Source organism: Enhydra lutris, unplaced genomic scaffold, assembly GCF_002288905.1.
Source record: "Enhydra lutris kenyoni isolate GAN:26980312 unplaced genomic scaffold, ASM228890v2 scaffoldscaffold39, whole genome shotgun sequence".
Classification (NCBI taxonomy): Eukaryota; Metazoa; Chordata; class Mammalia; order Carnivora; family Mustelidae; genus Enhydra; species Enhydra lutris.
Window position 1 is genome coordinate 9,624,665 of NW_019154123.1, and position 18,211 is coordinate 9,642,875.

Below are 18,211 nucleotides of genomic sequence, written 5' to 3' on the forward strand. Positions count from 1 at the left end.
TGTTGAACGGAAGTATAATCTTGTATAAGAAGAGAATGAGTATTTGACCCCTTATTAACAGAAGACATCATGCTGGGGGCTTTATATATGGTATTAAGTCCACAACAATCCTGTTTTGCAGATTTTATCATTACTGCTTAATAGAGGAAAAATCTGAACTTGGGGAAGGTGAACACTTTGCTGAAATCAGACAGTTAATTTTATGAATAGAGATCAGAATATTTTTCTCTCTCCAAAGCGTATTCTCTTTCTCTACTAGTGTGTTTTATGTCTTCTGCCTGCTGCGGTGAAGCACATGGCTTCCCCGGTCGGCTTTGCCACAGTATCTTTCTGGGTCAGCCAGATTTCAGAAATGAGGAAATATTCTAACCCTTACCTACAAATCTTTTCAGAAATGGAGCATTTGACTTACACAGCCCACGGCCCCCACGGAGACAGTTTGTTGTTATTTTTAAACAATTTCCTTAGAATTGCACTCTTTCTTTGTTGCCCTAAAGCAACGGCAATGTTTTCAAAAGCGTTCTAATATTAGCAGCTGCCCTACATCTTTTAAACTCTAGTCACTGCTCTGTGAATGTAGGTTATTACCAACATTATTCCTTTTCTGATTTTTGTTCTGTATTTCGCCAGCTAATTATGAACCCTACATATCAATGAACAATTTCTTTATATCTTAAATGTTTAAGCAAATATCAGAATGAGATTGTTGCCATATTCTCATACTTGATACAACACTTGACATGCCCCACATATACTGGGAATTGACTTTTTTTTTTTAAAGAGTTATTATTATGTAGTATATCCCGTGTTCATTATCAATTCTTCTCTTGTCTACTACTACCAAGAAATAGAATAAATGAAAAACAAAGCAATCAAATGATCACATGGGTGAGTGGTAGGATACTCCTGAAATGGCAAAATTAGGTTTGGATTTTAAAAGATAGATTTTTTTTTTTTTTTTTTTTTTTTTGCTACATAAACAATATTATAGGAGGTAAGAGGAAAAAACAAGTAGGAAGTTGGGAGAAAGATAATTTTACAGTTTGAAACCAATTCGTATTTTCATTCTGCCTGTCAGTGGGTTTTAATGTAATAAAGGGTCAAGACTAGATAAATTAAATTATGTGTAAAAGATAAGATTTTCTAACTCAAGCTTCAACCATGAAGAAATCAGATATTTCCTATAAGGAAAAACAAATTCTTTAGGGAAGGATAATTGGACCATTGATATTTTAACTTGCCCTTTTTATTTCAATATATGGCAAGATAAAAAGATTTATGTCATCTCACTAGAAAAGCAATCATGAATACCAAATCACACTGGGGAAATGCTTGTTTTTCAAGTGGTTATCTGTTTTAATGTATCTACCACTGGCTCACATTATCGAAGGAAAATCATATAGTGTGTGGATTTACAGCCTTGACTTGGGAAAATTATGTACATTCCAGAAGGTGAAGATATAAACACATTCCTTTCCCCAGAATAATTCTTAACTCTAACATTTTGAGCTAAGGTATGGGTCAGTCAGTTCTTAAAACCATCAAACAATCTCAAATGTGAGGGAAAAGAATTCAAATGGTATTAATGGGTGCTTTTAGAGATCAACATTTGAAAAGAAATTATTTAATCGAAGTTTCTCCAACAAGGTATTTTGTTTGTTTTGTTTTGTTTTTGGTGGATTCTTAACAAGAGGTTATTTAGATAATCCAGCGTATGGCCAAATCCTGTGATTTAAGGGGTTTCAATCCCGTTAGTTTTCCATTCCTATCTAACTTGTTAGTCTGCCCATTGGAGCTTTGAAGTCTTGTTAGCAACAATCACACTTCCAGAGAGAGTGGGCACAGAAGGAGCAATGGTAGTAAATCGTAAATCTTCACTAAGCTGAAGACACACAGGTTTAAGAAAAACTGATGGTGATATATGATTTCATTTTTCACAAATCTCACCAGTGTCCATAACTGGTTACATTTTTGCTAAGATCTCATCAGATAATGTAAAACTTTCGTCCTAGAAAGGGGCTGTCTGTGCCTGCCCACATGTCCTCGCCTTAGGCCAACCCTGAAGGTCACCAAAGACTAGTCCAGGTCTTCCCGCATATTCCTGTCTGAAGAACATTTCAAGTCTCCTCCGCAGCAAGGACTGCATGAAGGGCTAGGGAGTCAGTCTCTCAGAAACCACCCTCAGTTCCCCTTTTCCTTGTCTTATGGTGGAACAGTTTTGAATTGTCCTGCATACTATCTCAGTGGTCCCCAGTAGGATCGAGCCCCAATTGCTTACAGAGTGAGTCATCTCATTAGCACAGCTTTATTTATGAGCTTTCATTTCTCACCTGTCTTACTTCTCTACTCCTTCATATTGCTTTCTGGACCACCTCCCAAATAAACTATTTGCATCCAAATTGTTGTCTCAAATTTTTTTTTAATTAAAATTTTTGGGGAGGACACCCAAATTAGGACAGGGATTTGGAAATTACCTTCTCTGTGTATATGAAATGGCCAAAAGAGGCAAAAAGTAAGTAAGTAGGTACCTAGGGCTGGATGTGGGAACAGGGATTAATCATAAATGGCAAGGAGAAGACCTGTTGTCCGGGGTGGGAGGGGTAGAGGAGTAGGAGATGGTCAATTTATTCTAAAACTTATACGGTGACAGTTGAACCGCTCAATAAAGTTACTAAAAATCATTAAACTGTACACTTGAAATGGGTGAATTTTATGATATGTAAAATATATTTTAACAAAGTCGTTAAAAAATTTTACCTGATTTTACATGGATAGATGGTAAGATCCAGAGAAGTAAAGTGCTTAAAGTTACACAGCAAAAATATGTCAGGGAAAGGAAGAGCATTCCAGGTCATTTGATTACTCTGAGAAAAAGCATTCATCTTTGGATTAATCATCTTGCTTTAACTCATTAAAAATTACATGAAAAAGTGAAAAAGCACCCATTACATCAAGTATCAATGCATTTATGACACTAATTAGTATAATTATCATTTATTTAGTGCTTTAAGCTAAATGATTTGCCTATATTACCTCAATTTCACAATGGGCCATAAAGCAGGCATAATTTTTGTCCTCTTCTTATACATGAGGAAATAGAGCATGAGAGATAAGTAACCTGTGGAAGGTCACGTAACTCATATGAGGCTTAACGGGAATTCATCTGTGGTGGTCTGACACCAGAGCACATGCCTGTAATTACTCTATTATACCACTTTTGCTGGTAACTAGGATTTATAGCTTTTGCCATTCCAGCATGACCAAAGAAAGAGAAAGCTCCATACCTCACTGTTGAGTTTATTTATTTGCTGCTTGGTCTCCTCTGCTTTGATGAAGAGAACAGCAGCTCCAATCTCTGGGTCTGAAAAGTAGAACACACTCAGAATGAGTCCTTTAGTAATATACCTCATATATGAGGATTGGGGCAATTGGAATGGAGAAGGAAGCCTAAGCTACTACCTTTACCTTTTCCTGATGCCTGTGCACTGTAGGTTCTATCTCCCTCTGGACTGTGCCTGATAATCTCCTTGAAACAGGCACATATCATGGTGGGGACTGTGAACGCACTGATTAGATGTGTCCAAGGCAAATCTTCCTTTCCCCTGAACACAATCACCACCATGTTCCAAGATGGCACAGTTTCTCTTTTTTGAGCATTCTTTAAAAATATTTCACAGCCAATGCCTAAACTATAGAAAAGGAGTGTTCTTTTCCTCTTCCTTTTTCCCCCAAATATTAATTCTTGGGCCCATGAGAGTATTCTGTCCCCCCACTTCTATTTCAGGAGCTAAACTTCATTGTGGGTTTCCTATCTCTTCTTGTGTTGCTCTAAAAGATAGTATCTCCCATTTCCTGGTCCTCTTATCTTCACTTTTTCTCTACCTTACTCCTCCAAATACATTTATTTCTGTCAGTGACAAAAGTATAGATGAGTCGCTGCCAGCTGGAGTGGAAAGGAATGAGTGATACATATATGAACTGTTACTAGCTGGAGTGTTCAGGGATCTATATCTATATCTATACACACACACACATATATATACACACACATACATAATTAATTTATATTTATTATTTAAATATATTTATATAAAATGATATGATCATCCTAATACCCTAATTCTGGTAAATTATGGATAGAAAATTTGTTTGTGGAAGAAAAAAGTCACTTCCTTCTCTCTGCACACTCCCCCACCTCACCCAGAGACTTACAAGGACCCTTCCATTTCTTCAGAAGATGATGAGTGCCAGGGAGTAGGATTATTGATTGAGATGGAATACCGGTATTCTACCAAAAGGAGACACACACCAAGGACTGTTTTTATTGGGCTCGGCTTTGTTCATGGGGGTACTCACGAACTGGTAGTAGATCCTGACACAAGGATCTCAGAGCTGAGTGGGAAGGGGAGGATAGAGTTGGCAGGGGACTACTAGCCTTTCGTCTGGAGTTTGCTGATAAATTATTTTTGATAGCCTATGCTTGCTCATTATTCTCTCTCTAGTAAGTACAGGTGTGTCTTCTTTAGAATTTACCTTTCGTTTCTGGCCTTCATTATGTTGATAGATTCCTATCAACATATCCTATGAACTCAAGAAGGCAAGGGAGTGAGAGGAGGCTGGGTTAGGTTTGGGGGTTCCCTTACATTAAATTCACCATCAATAAAAAGTAGTGCTTCACATAGGTCTCCATCATTTCCAACCTTCTTACATCCTTCTGAAGTTGTTTATCCTCTGATATGCAAATACATAATGCAAATACATAATCTCTCATCAATAAGTTGGTTAAAAATAACCAATGTTCCTACAGTGTACAACCGACACAGCTTTTCCTCTGGGTAGTGTTGTTTCTGTGGATTAGCCTCGATTTGTAATAAGAAAACATGGTCATCCTCTAATGAATAGCAGAAAATTTGAGTCTCCTGACATACCATTTACCTGGGCTGGGATGGAGGGAGGAACAATTACAAATTATATCTTAATAACTTGGAGATGCACAGACTCAAGTCAAATTGTTCCAAGGCATTGGTAAAGTTCTATCATGTAGAAAATATTCAGAGAGTGGGAAGGCAAAAAAGTGTCTATGCCAAACATTACAAGTTAAAAGGAAATCACCTTTTGACCGAAGGCTAAATCTAGAACTTACCTCCTAGAGGAGGGGAAACTCTGGGCTCTGGCCTGATGCGTTCAGAGCCAAAGTCAAAAGTTTGGCTTTCCTCACTGCTGTTTCCATCTTCAATTCCATCAACAATCCTATTTAAAATAAAGGATATTGGTTAGCTGTGCATTTATATTTATGGGTTCCAGTATGTCTTTTTTTAAAAAATATTTTATTTATTTATTTTAGACAGACAGAGAGAACACACAGGGTGGGAGGAATGCGCAGAGAAAGAGAAAGAGAGAGAATCCCAAGCCAACTCCCCACTGAGTGCGGAGCCTGACTCAGGCCTTGATCTCACGACTCTGAGATCACGCCCTGAGCCAAAACCATGAGTCAGATACTTAACCAACAGAGCCACCCAGGAACCCTGGGTTCTAGTATTTCTAGAAGACTTAAAAATATTGTGTTAATTTCTAAATTCTGTATACTATAAAGCTGTGCTATCCAATATGGTAGCCATTAGCCTTATATTGCTACTGAGCACCAGAAATGTGGTTCATGCAAATTGAGACACACTCTAAGAATAAAATGCACATTGGATTTCAAAGATTTGAGTAGAAAAATGCAAATGGTTTTATTAGTAAATTTTAAAATATTATTTACATTTGAAATTATATTATTTGGGGCATACTGAGTCAAATAAACTATATTATTAAAATTAAATTTCACTTTATTTTTTTGTTTGTTTTTTGTTTTTTAAAAGTGTGGCCACTAGCAAATTTAAAATTACATTTGTGGCTCACAATTTTAGCTCACATTGTATTTCTGTTGGATAGAAAGACTATAGAATTTAGAATCTTATTTGTTCTCGGATTCAAGGCCTTAAGATACAGAAATCTTCTTATCTGAATTCATATTAAACCATCACTCTATCCAGACTTAAAGTGTTTTAATCTAATGATTATGGCATCACATTAAATAACTTTGATGACATCTTTACTCTGAACCTGGACAAACCCTAAAGTAAGAAAGAATTACATATAAATGATTACTAAGACTTTGGCTAGTCTTCTTTCCTTGCTAAATAATGTCTAACCCAATCATTATTTAAAAAATATAAGTCTAGGGGTGCCTGGGTGGCTCAGGGGGTTAAGCCTCTGCCTTCGGCTCAGGTCATGGCCTCAGGGATCCTGGATCCCAGGGATCCAGGGATCCAGGGATCCTGAGGCCATGACCTGAGTCATGGGATCCAGTCCCGCATCGGGCTCTCTGCTCAGCAGGGAGCCTACTTCCCCCTCTCTCTCTGCCTGCCTCTCTGCCTACTTGTGATCTCTCTCTCCCTGTGTCAAATAAATAAATAAAATCTTTTAAAAAATCTTTAAAAAATATGTCTATTGTAGAAAATTTAAGCATAAAAGTAACAAAACTTAGAAAATAAAAGTCACCTGTAACCTACCACTACTGTTAGCATTTTGGTACATGTTCTCAAAATCTTTTTGTAAGCGTAGGATCAATTGTACATAAACCTTTCTTTTCCAGCTCTGATATATTTTCCCCTATTTAAAATTTATTGTATTACTTCTTATTAAAAATTTAGGAAGGAGAAGAATAAGGCAACATTTTCAAATTACCATCCTCAACTGAATTCCAGAAACTTTAATGTCCACCTACTTTTCACTAAGTCTGTTTTGCTTATTTTTAAAAAATTTCTCTCTAAATGGATAAATTGTGTCCTTCAGATGACTAGTTAAATATACCAAAAATTATCACTGGCTTTACAGGTAGAAAAACAGAATTTGAATCCAGACTTCCAACCGTAATCTATGAGATTTTGGACAAAAGAGTTCACTTCTTGTATCTTCATAGTACAGATAATATGAACTACTCTACAGGACTCCTGAACTCCTGAGGAGACTAAACGCAATAGTGAATGTGGAGTAACCTAGCAGAGGACGTGGCACATAGGAAGCATTCCATTTTTTTTTCCTTGCTTCTACTTATTATTCAGCTATGCTGTGATTTTTTACTATTGCTTGTACTCACCATAGACTACTCCTTTCACATTATCTGCATTAGGATTTTTCACCCTTTCAGTCCTCTTTAGCTAATCCTAAAGTGAATTTTTAAAATTAAAAGTAGAGCCATTTCATGTTACCTACAGAGGAGGCCAGAAATATAATAAAGCTTCAGTTGTCCACAATGATAAAGAAAATAGGATTGAAAATGAACATCAACATTTCATTGCCTTTATGATTTCAACTTATTGTTCCATAAAATGTTTGGTAAGATCACATCAATGGGCCTTGTTCTTTTATTTTCATTTAAACTTACAAATTACAAAATTACATTGTAGAAATACACACAAAATAATAGGTAGCGCTAAAAGGATGAAAGGAATAGAGAAGAACTTCCAAATATGTAATGGACCCTTTTGAGAATGCAACTAGCATTCTCATATTGCACACACCACCATGTAGAGGCAAAAATTGCACACAAAATTCCGCAGAGTTGAAGAACCCAGGCTAGAAACCTATGTGGCTGAGAGGCCCAGAAATCTGAATAATTTACCAGTAAGGTACTACTCTGGACAAAAGGCAGCCCTTTTCACCTAGGAAAGAATTGCATGATGTGATTCTTACCTTGGACTGAGGTCTGGGGGTCCTGCACTATTCAAAGCTGACAGTTGCAATTTCAAGTTTCTCTCTTTCCTTTTAGCATGGTTGGGGGGATCAGTTTCCTGTTTGTTTTGGGGGGAATGTGAACTGGAGACTTGGCTAGGTGAGTGAAACGGTACAGTGCCCGAGGCCAGCTGCTTCAAGCTTAGGCCTAGATAGCTTTTATTGCTTCCAACCTTCTTGCTGTGCGCAGACAAGGTTCCCCTGGTGTAGATGGGAGAGAGGGAGGATGTCTCCTCATCCTCCATATCCTCCTCCTCTTCTTCATCTTCCACAATGGATGGGAGTCTTTTGTTGATGCTGCCATTTCCCTTGGGCTCTGACTAAATCAGTGGACAACACAGATTAGTACAGACCACAAAGACCGCTTGAGAGGTAGACCATTCATGCTGGTGGGCCCACCTAAGCAAAGTCAAATCCTTTAGAAACTTGCTTCTCAGTAAAACTTAAGACTTTGCAGATTTTGCTATTATTTATTCAGGGGTTCCATGTCTTGCATTTCTGATATTCCCCAGGTTTACCCTCTTTGCCATCCTGGTGTCCTTCTGTTAACGCCTCTCTTGGTCTTTTTAAACTGTCTTCATGGGGAGCTGTGTGAAACCTGCGTTTTACCTGGTTTGCTTCCAGATTATACTCAGACTATCATCTATAATAGTATATGGTGACATGCTCCTAGGACATTTTCAATTTAACAGGAAGATCTTGGGCCTTGTTATTCTAAAGTCATAAGGTCTTCTTCCTTTTTTTTTTTTTTTTTTTTTTAAGTCATGAGGTCTCTAGTGGAACTTTATGTGCAGGTCAACCAGAAAAACATATTATCTTTGAGAATAAAAATCTTTCCTATTCTGGATCACATAGATGGAGCAAGATCAGCAGCAACCACACCTACTCTGCTTCCTGTTATTTTTATTCTCAGACATCAGTTGGCAGGAAATGGAGCAAACCATTTGGCCTGCTCCTCTTAAGAACCTTGGGAAGGGAAGAAGTCTTGCATAAACCCATCTTAGACTCCTGGCTGGAGTCATTCAACCTTTTAGACTAAGAAGACTAAGCAAGGGAGAGGTTGGGTAAGGGCAATGGAGGTAATGATGGGAGGTAGGGCAGAAAGGACAGTAAAGGCTAAATGAGTGGCCCTCAATGAAGTCATTACAACAATGGGTGTTTCTTGCTCTGCCCCAGACATGGTTTCCCTGCTCCAAAAGGTCATTCATTTTTTTGTGTGTGCCTCATTCTCTTTTGAGGATACAATTGCTTCTACCTGCTCATCAATAATTTCTAAGAGAAATAAGACAACAAAATGAAAAGATCTAAGAGTACTATTTAAATCTCATGAGCTGTCATGGTTTTCCTTCATCTTAATATAAAGAGTTGGTTTTTTTGGTATATATTGATTTTCCTGCAATAGCTATAATGATAGATACAACAACAAAAAATGAACTTGAACCTGTGGTGACTTTACAGGCAACAGCCCATTCAGTTTAGGCCAAATGAAACAAAATAGTTAGTTTACTCATGAAGCTTTCTTATATTCTAATCTTAATGGCTCAAAATTTCTTGAAGAAATGGCATGAGACTCATCTTTCCAACTAGATATGATTATTGTAATTAATGGTGAAGTCCTTAGCTTTTTATTGGGATAGCCATGGTTTGGCTCTTATTTGTTTTTGCTTTTCACAGCATCTTAAAGTTCTGTGTTTATAACAAAGTTAATCCCACATGGAACTGCGGAGGAACAATTGCTTGGTAGCACTGTAGAACAGAAAAATTAACTCGCCCCATTAAAGACACAACAGGGCAAACTTATCCAAGAAATGAAAAACAATGAGTAAATTCTTTTAATTGGACTTCTATTTACATTTGCATTGGCAATTTAATCATTCCTTTGGTTCAAGGAGGCTCCACTGGCCCTAAAAGAATTCTCTGACTAATAATCTGCAGTGTTTGTACTTCTACAAGTTTGTTTAAATGTCATACTTCCATTTTATCATGGAGACTTGGCACGGTGGGCAAGTTGCTTAGACAGTGACTCTTGTGATCAAGCCAACAGTACTTCTACGAAGAATCAGTTATTTCCCCTAACATTATTGAAGAGAGGAGCTGAATTTATTAGATCAGTAAATACCCAGCCCCACACATAGCCTCTCTACAGGAGTACCGGTTTTTTTCTTCAGGCCACGTGCACAGAAACGCTTGCTTCTCTTGGGTAGCTGGATTCACCCCTGTATACACTGCCATAAAGTTCGGCTACAGATTTCTTCCTTCTCTTCTGACCCACTCCTTCATTTCCCCCTGACAGATGCTTCCACAAGGACAAGGAGGTTTTTATCCCCATAGTCAAAAGAATCTCTCATTTAGCTTATGACATTCTACTGAAATATTCATTTTGAACTCACAAGTGCCTAGATTCAGCCAGACCTGTGATGACTACAGGGGAAGCAGAATAAAGTCTAGCAGCTGAATGCACGGACTTTTGGTCACACGGTCCTAGAAGTCCTGAGACTTACTACCTATTACTACCTATTATTTACTACATATTACTACCTATTACTTGAGACTTACTACGTATTACTTACTATCTATTGACTCCCCCAGGTAGGCAAATCCTTGTTTTTTTTACCTGTTAATTGGGAACGGTGTGAGGAAATAGATATTAGATAATGGAGGTTAAAACACTTAGCAATGTGCACTGGAAATACTTAATAGATGTTCTTGTGGGGATGATGATGATGATCATGAAGAAAATGGAAACATATGCCTCAGGTGGGTGCTACAGAGACTGTTGGTTACCTCTTTTTAACATGATCTCTCCTTCTTTGCTAGTTAACAGAACTTTCAGCAATGCACCTGGCCAAAGAACTCCTTTCTCAGCTTCCTTTGCCAGTGGGTTCGGCCATGAGGCTGAGCTCTGGGGTGATACTAGCAAGTGGACAGGTTAAAAGGAACTTTTAGGAGGACGTCTGGAAAGAGGCAAGCCTCTATCCTGTGTGTGTGTGTGTGTGTGTGTATTTGGTTTCTAGTCTGGACCATTGATAAAGTGGAGAGATCTCCTGTAGCCATCTTAGACAATGAGAAGTTCTTAAAAAGGGAAGCCTTGCATCGAGGTTAATGAATCCCAAAGAAGAAAGCTCAGGACCCTACTGACACAGTTGTATCACCCACCTCGGGCTTCGTCCACGAGAGAGAAATAAATATCTATTGCCTTGAAGCTCCTGTTATTCTGGTGGTTTTGATATTGTAAATGAACCTAAGCCTTAATTACACACAGTAATTTTTTTGAAAGTTAAAGATATCCATCCCTTCCTGGAAGGGATGTTCATTTTCAGAGTGCTATGAAGGGGTGAGGAATTCAAATTGGAAAGTCCAAAAGAAAGCTAAATTTTTCTTCATGAGAAAGAGGAAGATAGGAATAGCCTGGGGGAAAAGGGGTATAGTCGTGAGGAAAGACGGCCTATTGAGAAGAGTTGAAACATAACCATTTTGCCAGCTCCTGAGGAGGGATTTTACAGAGATGAGAAAGACAACTCCTGCCAGAAACTCAGTTGAATGCACTGACATGTTTTAAGGGCTTTTAAGAATTTTCTCAGTAGTATTAAAAGTAAACTCTGTTTGTGCTCCCACAGCCCCATCTATGTTCAGTAAATTATCAATGTCTTTGACATATGTTATGTAACTGGATATGTGTTTCTCTGTATGTATGTGTGTCTGTGTGAGAAGGGTGTTGGGTTTCTGTTTCAAGGAGAGTGCTGAACAAGGCAAGGAGATTTTTTATAGGATTTCTGTCACAGGATTATTGGTAATAAAAGTCCAGGTAATAAATCTGCTAAGTCACTGTTTCTTGGAAAATTTTCTGTGAAATTGGAGGATTCTTAAAAGTTGGGACTGCTTTTAAGAGAAACCACTTCCAGAGTATCCCTGAACCACTTTTGTTGCTGTTGTTGTTTATATCATGGAAAATCATGTTGTACCATCAATTGGAAGCCTACAGGAAAACATTTAGCTACTAATTTTAAACGTAATAAATGTACTTCTAAGATCAGTATCTCAGGATGTTATTACTTTTGGCAGGTTCTGGTGGCAGCCACCTTTCAACAACGATAAAACCCTTAAATAGAGAGGTCAGTTTCAATACTTCTCTGTTCCCAACTCCAGAAAGTCAGTCAATACATTTCATTGGGAAGTGTATCAGGGAAGGTTGAAAATAAATGCATAAAACCCGCAAGTGGGAGGCAGATTTATTGGAAATCCTATAGATTTTAGATAAATGTTCTGCTCTTTGGAAAAAGCCATACCTGTGACACCGTAGATTTGTTCGATAATCTTGATATCACCTGAAAGAGCAAACAAACAACAGAAGTCATAAGAATCATTTAAGCCTTCCCAGGTGGTTTGGGACTGGGTAATATGTAGGAAGCAGGGGAGAGAGAGTGTAGGGGATGATTGATCCCCCTGGGTAGGCAAGAAGAAACAATGCCTCCTAACAGAAGCAGAAAAGGCCCCCCTCACCCTAGCCTCTGGGAGCTCTGTTGACCAATGCAAGGACAAAGAAAAGGGAGCAGCAAATTGAATGTCACACCTAGGAAATAATGATCAAAATAGTGGACCTATTCACTGTATTTTCCATCCTGATGCCGTATTCACTCCCCTTTTCCTCTTTCCTGACCTTCGGCCGAATGCTCACATCTTCTATGATTTTTCTCTCTGGCTCTGTGAAAACAGAAACCCATGGAATCTTTTCTTATTTAATTTTGGTCCATTTGTCTACCTCCCCTTCTTATTTGAATACGGGTGGGGGTGATATCTCCTTTCTGTCCCATTTGTTTTCCTCAACATGATGTTTCTTGTGAACTACGTATGATTAAGTTCACTGGGGATCCTGATCTATCTGATTGAATTTAAGATTCCATTGATTATAAAAAGAAAAAAATGCTGTCAATCAAATTGGAATGGGTCATCAGTTGTAAGAGAAACACTAATATCAGAGATGCTAAGAGGTGAGGGACGCCTGGGTGGCTCAGTCGTTAAGTGTCTACCTTGGGCTCAGGTCATGATCCCAGCATCCTGGGATCGAGTCCCATATTGGGCTCCCTGCTCAGTGGGGAGTCTGCTTCTCCCTCTTCAGCTCCCCTGTGCTTGTGTTCCCTCTCTCTGTCATAAATAAATAAAATCTTAAAAAAAAGAGAGATTGGTAAGAGGTGAAAAACAAATGTGTGCTGTAGAATCAGTTCAGCTGGGCTTCAGAATACATCTTACATAAAATCAAACTACAGTACTGTGGAGGAGTCTGTTATAACATGCAGCTTTCCATGCTGGACAAAGAAGCTCTGGAACTCATGATATATCCTGGAAACATGCTCCAGGTCTCATCCACATTGTTTTTTGCTCAAAGACAGTCCTTTCATTTTAAAGTGGTAATAGATGCTATAAATTAGCATAACTTTATTCACATTGGAAAAAAAACCTTTTATACTCAAAAATGATCTGCCTAGGAAGTGAGACATATTTGGTAATTCTGTCAACTCTCACTGTTGTTGTTGTGGGTTTGTTTTGTTTTTTTTTTTTTTTTTCTAGATGATTAGGGAAATAGATGTGTTATTATTTATACAAACGCTGGCATCATTATTGCTGTGCAAATACATGTTTCATCAATGTTTAATTTTATCAAAGAAGTCAACCCATTCTACATCTGCTTAGTTGCCTAAATATGCATTAATCAGAAGCATTGTAGACATAAGTTTTGTAATAATTCCCTAGATGGTGACAAATAAAACAGCTGAATAATTAAAAATGTGAAAACCAAAATTACAGTGCTGTTGTCTCTGTGGTGGATGCAAAAATGTGCTTTAAAGAGCCTTTCAGTTACAGCCTGGAGGAGAGAACGAGTAGCCCAGTAGGATTCAGGAAGCCTGAACAGCTCCGGGTCAGAGATGCGCTGAGAAACAGGCCTCAGCGTCTTTTGATTTGGTTGTAACTCCTAGCTCCCTGCTTTACTTACTGGTAGCGTGACTTCTGTCAAGTTGCTGTCAAGTTGCATTAGTGCTTCTCAAACTTTTATGTGCGCACATATCCCCTGGGGATTTCATTATAAAATGCAGGTTCTGGTTCAGGAGGTCTGGGGTAGAGCCCGGGACTCCGTATTTCTAATGAGCTCCCGGGGAATACTGATGCTGCTGGCCTGTGAGGAATACTTTGATCTCATAACCAACATCACTGCTATTATCGTCCTATCACCTGTTAATTCATTAAGTGTTAACAAAGTGACAGGCACCCTGAAAAAATGCTCCCAGACATTCTGTCCACTAATTTTCACTGTAATCCTATGAGATAAGAAGTATCCATCATAGGACCAGTGCTACTGTGATAGGCTCTCTGAATAAGTCATTTCATTTGCATATGGCATTAATCACATGTGTTTAAAAAGACCACTATGATACAGTCATTCTGTTGACTAACACTTCGTGCTGATCCAGATTCTGCCAATAGCAGAGAATATTGGTTTAATGGAAACCCCGTATTCTAAAGGTAGAAGTCACCCTAAAAAGTGTCTGCTGCAATGGTTTATAACCTGGCAGACAATAGAATGTTTGAGAAGCATTCCTAACTAAATCGGCCTCCAGAGCACCAACTCCAGAAGGTCTCTTCCAGTTGGTGGGGTGGGTAGGGCTAGGTCTCCAGGTCAGGGTTGAAACCAATGAGTTAGTCCAACTCCCTACCTAGACATGTGGAAATTGCTGTCCAGGGAGATGAGGTGACTCGCCCAATCCACTCATCAGGTTAGAATTCTGGCAGGTGCCCTGACTCTCTGTGTACTTTGCACAGAATCAGAAGTTGTCTCAGGTGCCTCCTCCAGCAGTTAATGCTATTACCCAAGCTGAGAGACTAAATGCCTGACGTAATAGGGAATTGAATCTAGCATAAGGTTTGACGACTGCCACAAACCAGATCCCCAAATCTTGTGATACTGAGTTACCCAAGAACTTTATTAGCCTTCTCTGAGTTACAAATCTCTCCAGAAATATGATGCATTCTAGACATTCTAGCCCTATGGGGGAAAATACATAATACAACCCTTGAACGGTTAATGTTTATAGATATCATTTCTTGTTCCAGTACCTGGAAGACTCAAAGGTTTTGAACGTTTTGAGAAAGACAGTCTTATCCAATTTGAGTCCCTCCCACATGAAAATTTTAAACCTTTTAGACACAGAACTGCTGGTAATCTCTAATGGGGATGATTTTTTAAAAAGATTGAAGTAGTACAGGTTGGGTTGATAAAAATGTTCTCAATCAGATATAAAACAAGAAATGAAGGTCATTGCAATGAAGTCGTGAGAGAAATAAAGGCTGAGGGACAGTCCATTCAGATCTTAGAATTATACCTTCAGTTTGCCAGGTCAGAAAAAGCCAAGTGTGAGCAAGAAAGAGAGAGGGTATGCCTTGGCAGAAGGTTATCACAAACAAGGTAAGGCTTTATAACCTTGTGGACTAGGAAAGAAACATATTCTCAGCTATGTGGAGTTGGTTTGAAAAGTTTCTGCATAGGGGTGCCTGGGTGGCTCAGTGGGTTGGGCCTCTGTCTTCAGCTCAGGTCATGATCTCAGGGTCCTGGGATCGAGCCCCACGTAGGGCTCTCTGCTCAGTGGGAGGCCTGCTTCTCCCTCTATCTCTCTGCCTGCCTCTCTGTCTACTTGTGATCTCTGTCTGTCAAATAAATAAATAAAATCTTTAAAAAGTTTCTGCATAAATTCTTTCTATTTTATTTCCCAGTCCTAACCATTTAACTTACTCTATCACTCTGTAAGTTCTGTGGGAACTACGAGAGAGGACCCTTACTTCAAAAAAACACTGCTCACTGGAATGGAGAACCAGAAGAAGGAAAATGGTCTCTTATTACTCAATCTGCTATAAAACAGCAAAACAAATTCACAATCTTTTTTTAAAAAAAGAAAAATGTGTAATAAAGTCCTCAAAATTTTACTATTGAGCTTGAGCTGCAAACAGAAATCAAATGTATTAAAATTACTGGTGATTATAGATGTAAAAAATGTCATTGTATTCTTTTATGTTGTCTATTTTACTGAATGAAGACATTCTAGAAGAGCTTTCAAAGGCTCATACCTGACCTTGGCCCTCCAACTTATTTTTTTCTTAAGTTCCTAAACTCCCCAGTAGTAAATTTTCCTGCTTTGGGGATTTTCTTTGAGCTGGGCTGCAAGCTCTTTGATTTGTTTCATCTATTTCTGCCCACAGATTAAAGTGTCTCTGAATTCTGACACATGGTACTAGGACAATAAAGTTTGGTCCAGCCTTTCATGAGATGCTAATGTCTCACCCTTAGAAGCTGACTGATTTTTCAGTAATAGTGAGGCATTGCCAATAAGCTTTCCTTACTCTCAAGATCTTTTCAAGAGGCTGAACCTCCAAGAAGTTGACTACTATGAGGTAGGAAGGAAACAAATGGGAATGGAACCCCCACAGAGGCTTGGGAACCCTCAGCTGTGACCCAGTGGACTAGTGGCCCAAGGAAGGTATTCTCATGGTTTTCTTGGTTTGCAGGTCAGAATTACAAGCCCCTGTGTGAGCCTGCAAATGTCCTCTCAACTCAGGAATCTCCTAAGACACTGAAGTGCTCTGGTGGGAGTGTTATCTACAGCTGATTGCTCAATTGGGAAATGAGATGCAAATTACAAGGCTCTTCTTTCTGAGTGATTCATGATATCCGCTGCTTTGTTAATAATGCCACATTGATTAAGTCACAAAGCAGATTGAAGGACCATGTGTCCTCATTCAGAAAAAGGAATCATCACATATTTTATCTTGTTCTCTGGACAGCAACATTACTGGTACTGGTGGCTGTTTGGGATAAATAGAGTATGAATGAAGGATACTCCCCCATAACTCAGTAACTCACATAGTTAAAATGCCCATTCTTACAAAACCATAAATAATTGTCATATGATATAGGCAAGTAACAAATCAATAGGTCTCTTTTATTTAATTTTTCTTCCTTTTTAAAGATTTTATTTATTCATTTGACAGGGAGACACAGCACGAGAGGGAACATAAGCAGGGGGAGTAGGAGAGGGAGAAGCAGGCTTCCTGATGAGCAGGGAGCCTGATGTGGGGCTCAATCCCAGGACCCTGGGATCATGACCTGAGCCAAAGGCAGATGCTTAACAACTGAGCCATGCAGGCGCCCCAGGTCTCACTTTTATTTCTGATCTGCTTCTTTCTCTTGTAGATTTAAGTGGAGGTACTAAGAAATAGTGAGTACCACCAAGTGCAGGTGAAGACAGAAAGAGAAATTTGAAAGCTCTGGAGAAAGAACAGGCTTTGAATAAGGGGGCACTCATTTTCAGCTAAAATTTAGGAGTTCACTACCATCTAATCTAAAGAAGATATTTCTGAAGCTGGTCTGAAACCCCAAGTGGGTAATACAGTAGCTAACATGTTTCCTTTGCTTGCTGTATAACTTAGAAACAGAAATGAGATTTTAATGAAAAAACTGATGATTTTGAACTTTTCCAATTTCACCCTGAGCCTTGAGGTCAAGACAAACTATTAAGACTTAGAGAAGACTTCTTTTCCTCTAAGTAAATACTATCACTTCTGATGCAGAAAGCGCATGTCAGATAACCAAGACTTAAATTTAGTTTATTTTCTAGTTCTGGAGAGCTCAACCACTAAGACTATAGCATAAGAAACACCACAAAAACCCTTCACCACTGTGTATTATGATAAAAGTTCTGTCTGCCAGGCAGGGGGGGTAGGGGTGGATAGGACCCATTTAGGAGGTAGTATAGCATAGTGATTAAGAGCTGGGATTTTCCTAGTCATTTCACTTATTAGCTATGTGACCTTGGGAAGCACAGTAATTGGGATAAAATAGGTAATGCTGAAGTAACAAATCATTTGGTGAATTTTAATGGTTTAATCCTAAGGAGTTTTATTTCTCATTCTTCCTCTAAAAAATGATGATGGGGTGCCTGGGTGGTATAGTTCATTGGACATCTGACACTTGGCTTTGGCTCAGACCCCGATCTAGCCCCATATCAGGCTCCCAGCTCAACTCAGTCTCCTTGAGATTCTCTCTGCTCCTCCCCCTACTTCTCTCTCGCACGCATTCTTTCTCTCAAACAAATAAATAAATGTTTAAAAAAGATAAAAAATGATGGTAATATTTAAAGTTGTTTTGAGGATTAAATGAGATATATAAATGTAAACCGAACAAATCTTGGAGACCCAGTTGGCCACATCAGCCACCAGAAAAATGTATAGCACTCAAAAGCACAGTTGACCCTGGAACAGCATTGGGTGTTAGGAGTGCCAACCACCACCCCCAGTAGAAAATCTTTTATAACTTTTGACTCCCCCAAAACTTAACTACTAACAGCCTACCACTCACTGGCCAGAAGCCTTACAAATACTTAAACTGTTGATT

General features: G+C 38.7%; 1 protein-coding gene across 1 annotated transcript in view; it reads right to left on the reverse strand.

Moving 5' to 3' along the window:
• The window catches only part of LOC111155055 (potassium voltage-gated channel subfamily H member 8), a 388,581-nt gene that overhangs the window by 21,745 nt on the left and 348,625 nt on the right, over positions 1-18,211 (reverse strand). The window contains exons 12-15 of the mRNA XM_022515084.1: positions 12,063-12,101; positions 7,738-8,096; positions 5,144-5,250; positions 3,285-3,361 (exon numbers count right to left, since the gene is read on the reverse strand). Coding sequence (XP_022370792.1) covers positions 3,285-3,361; positions 5,144-5,250; positions 7,738-8,096; positions 12,063-12,101 — 582 coding nt within the window. The remainder of the gene's footprint in view (positions 1-3,284; positions 3,362-5,143; positions 5,251-7,737; positions 8,097-12,062; positions 12,102-18,211) is intronic.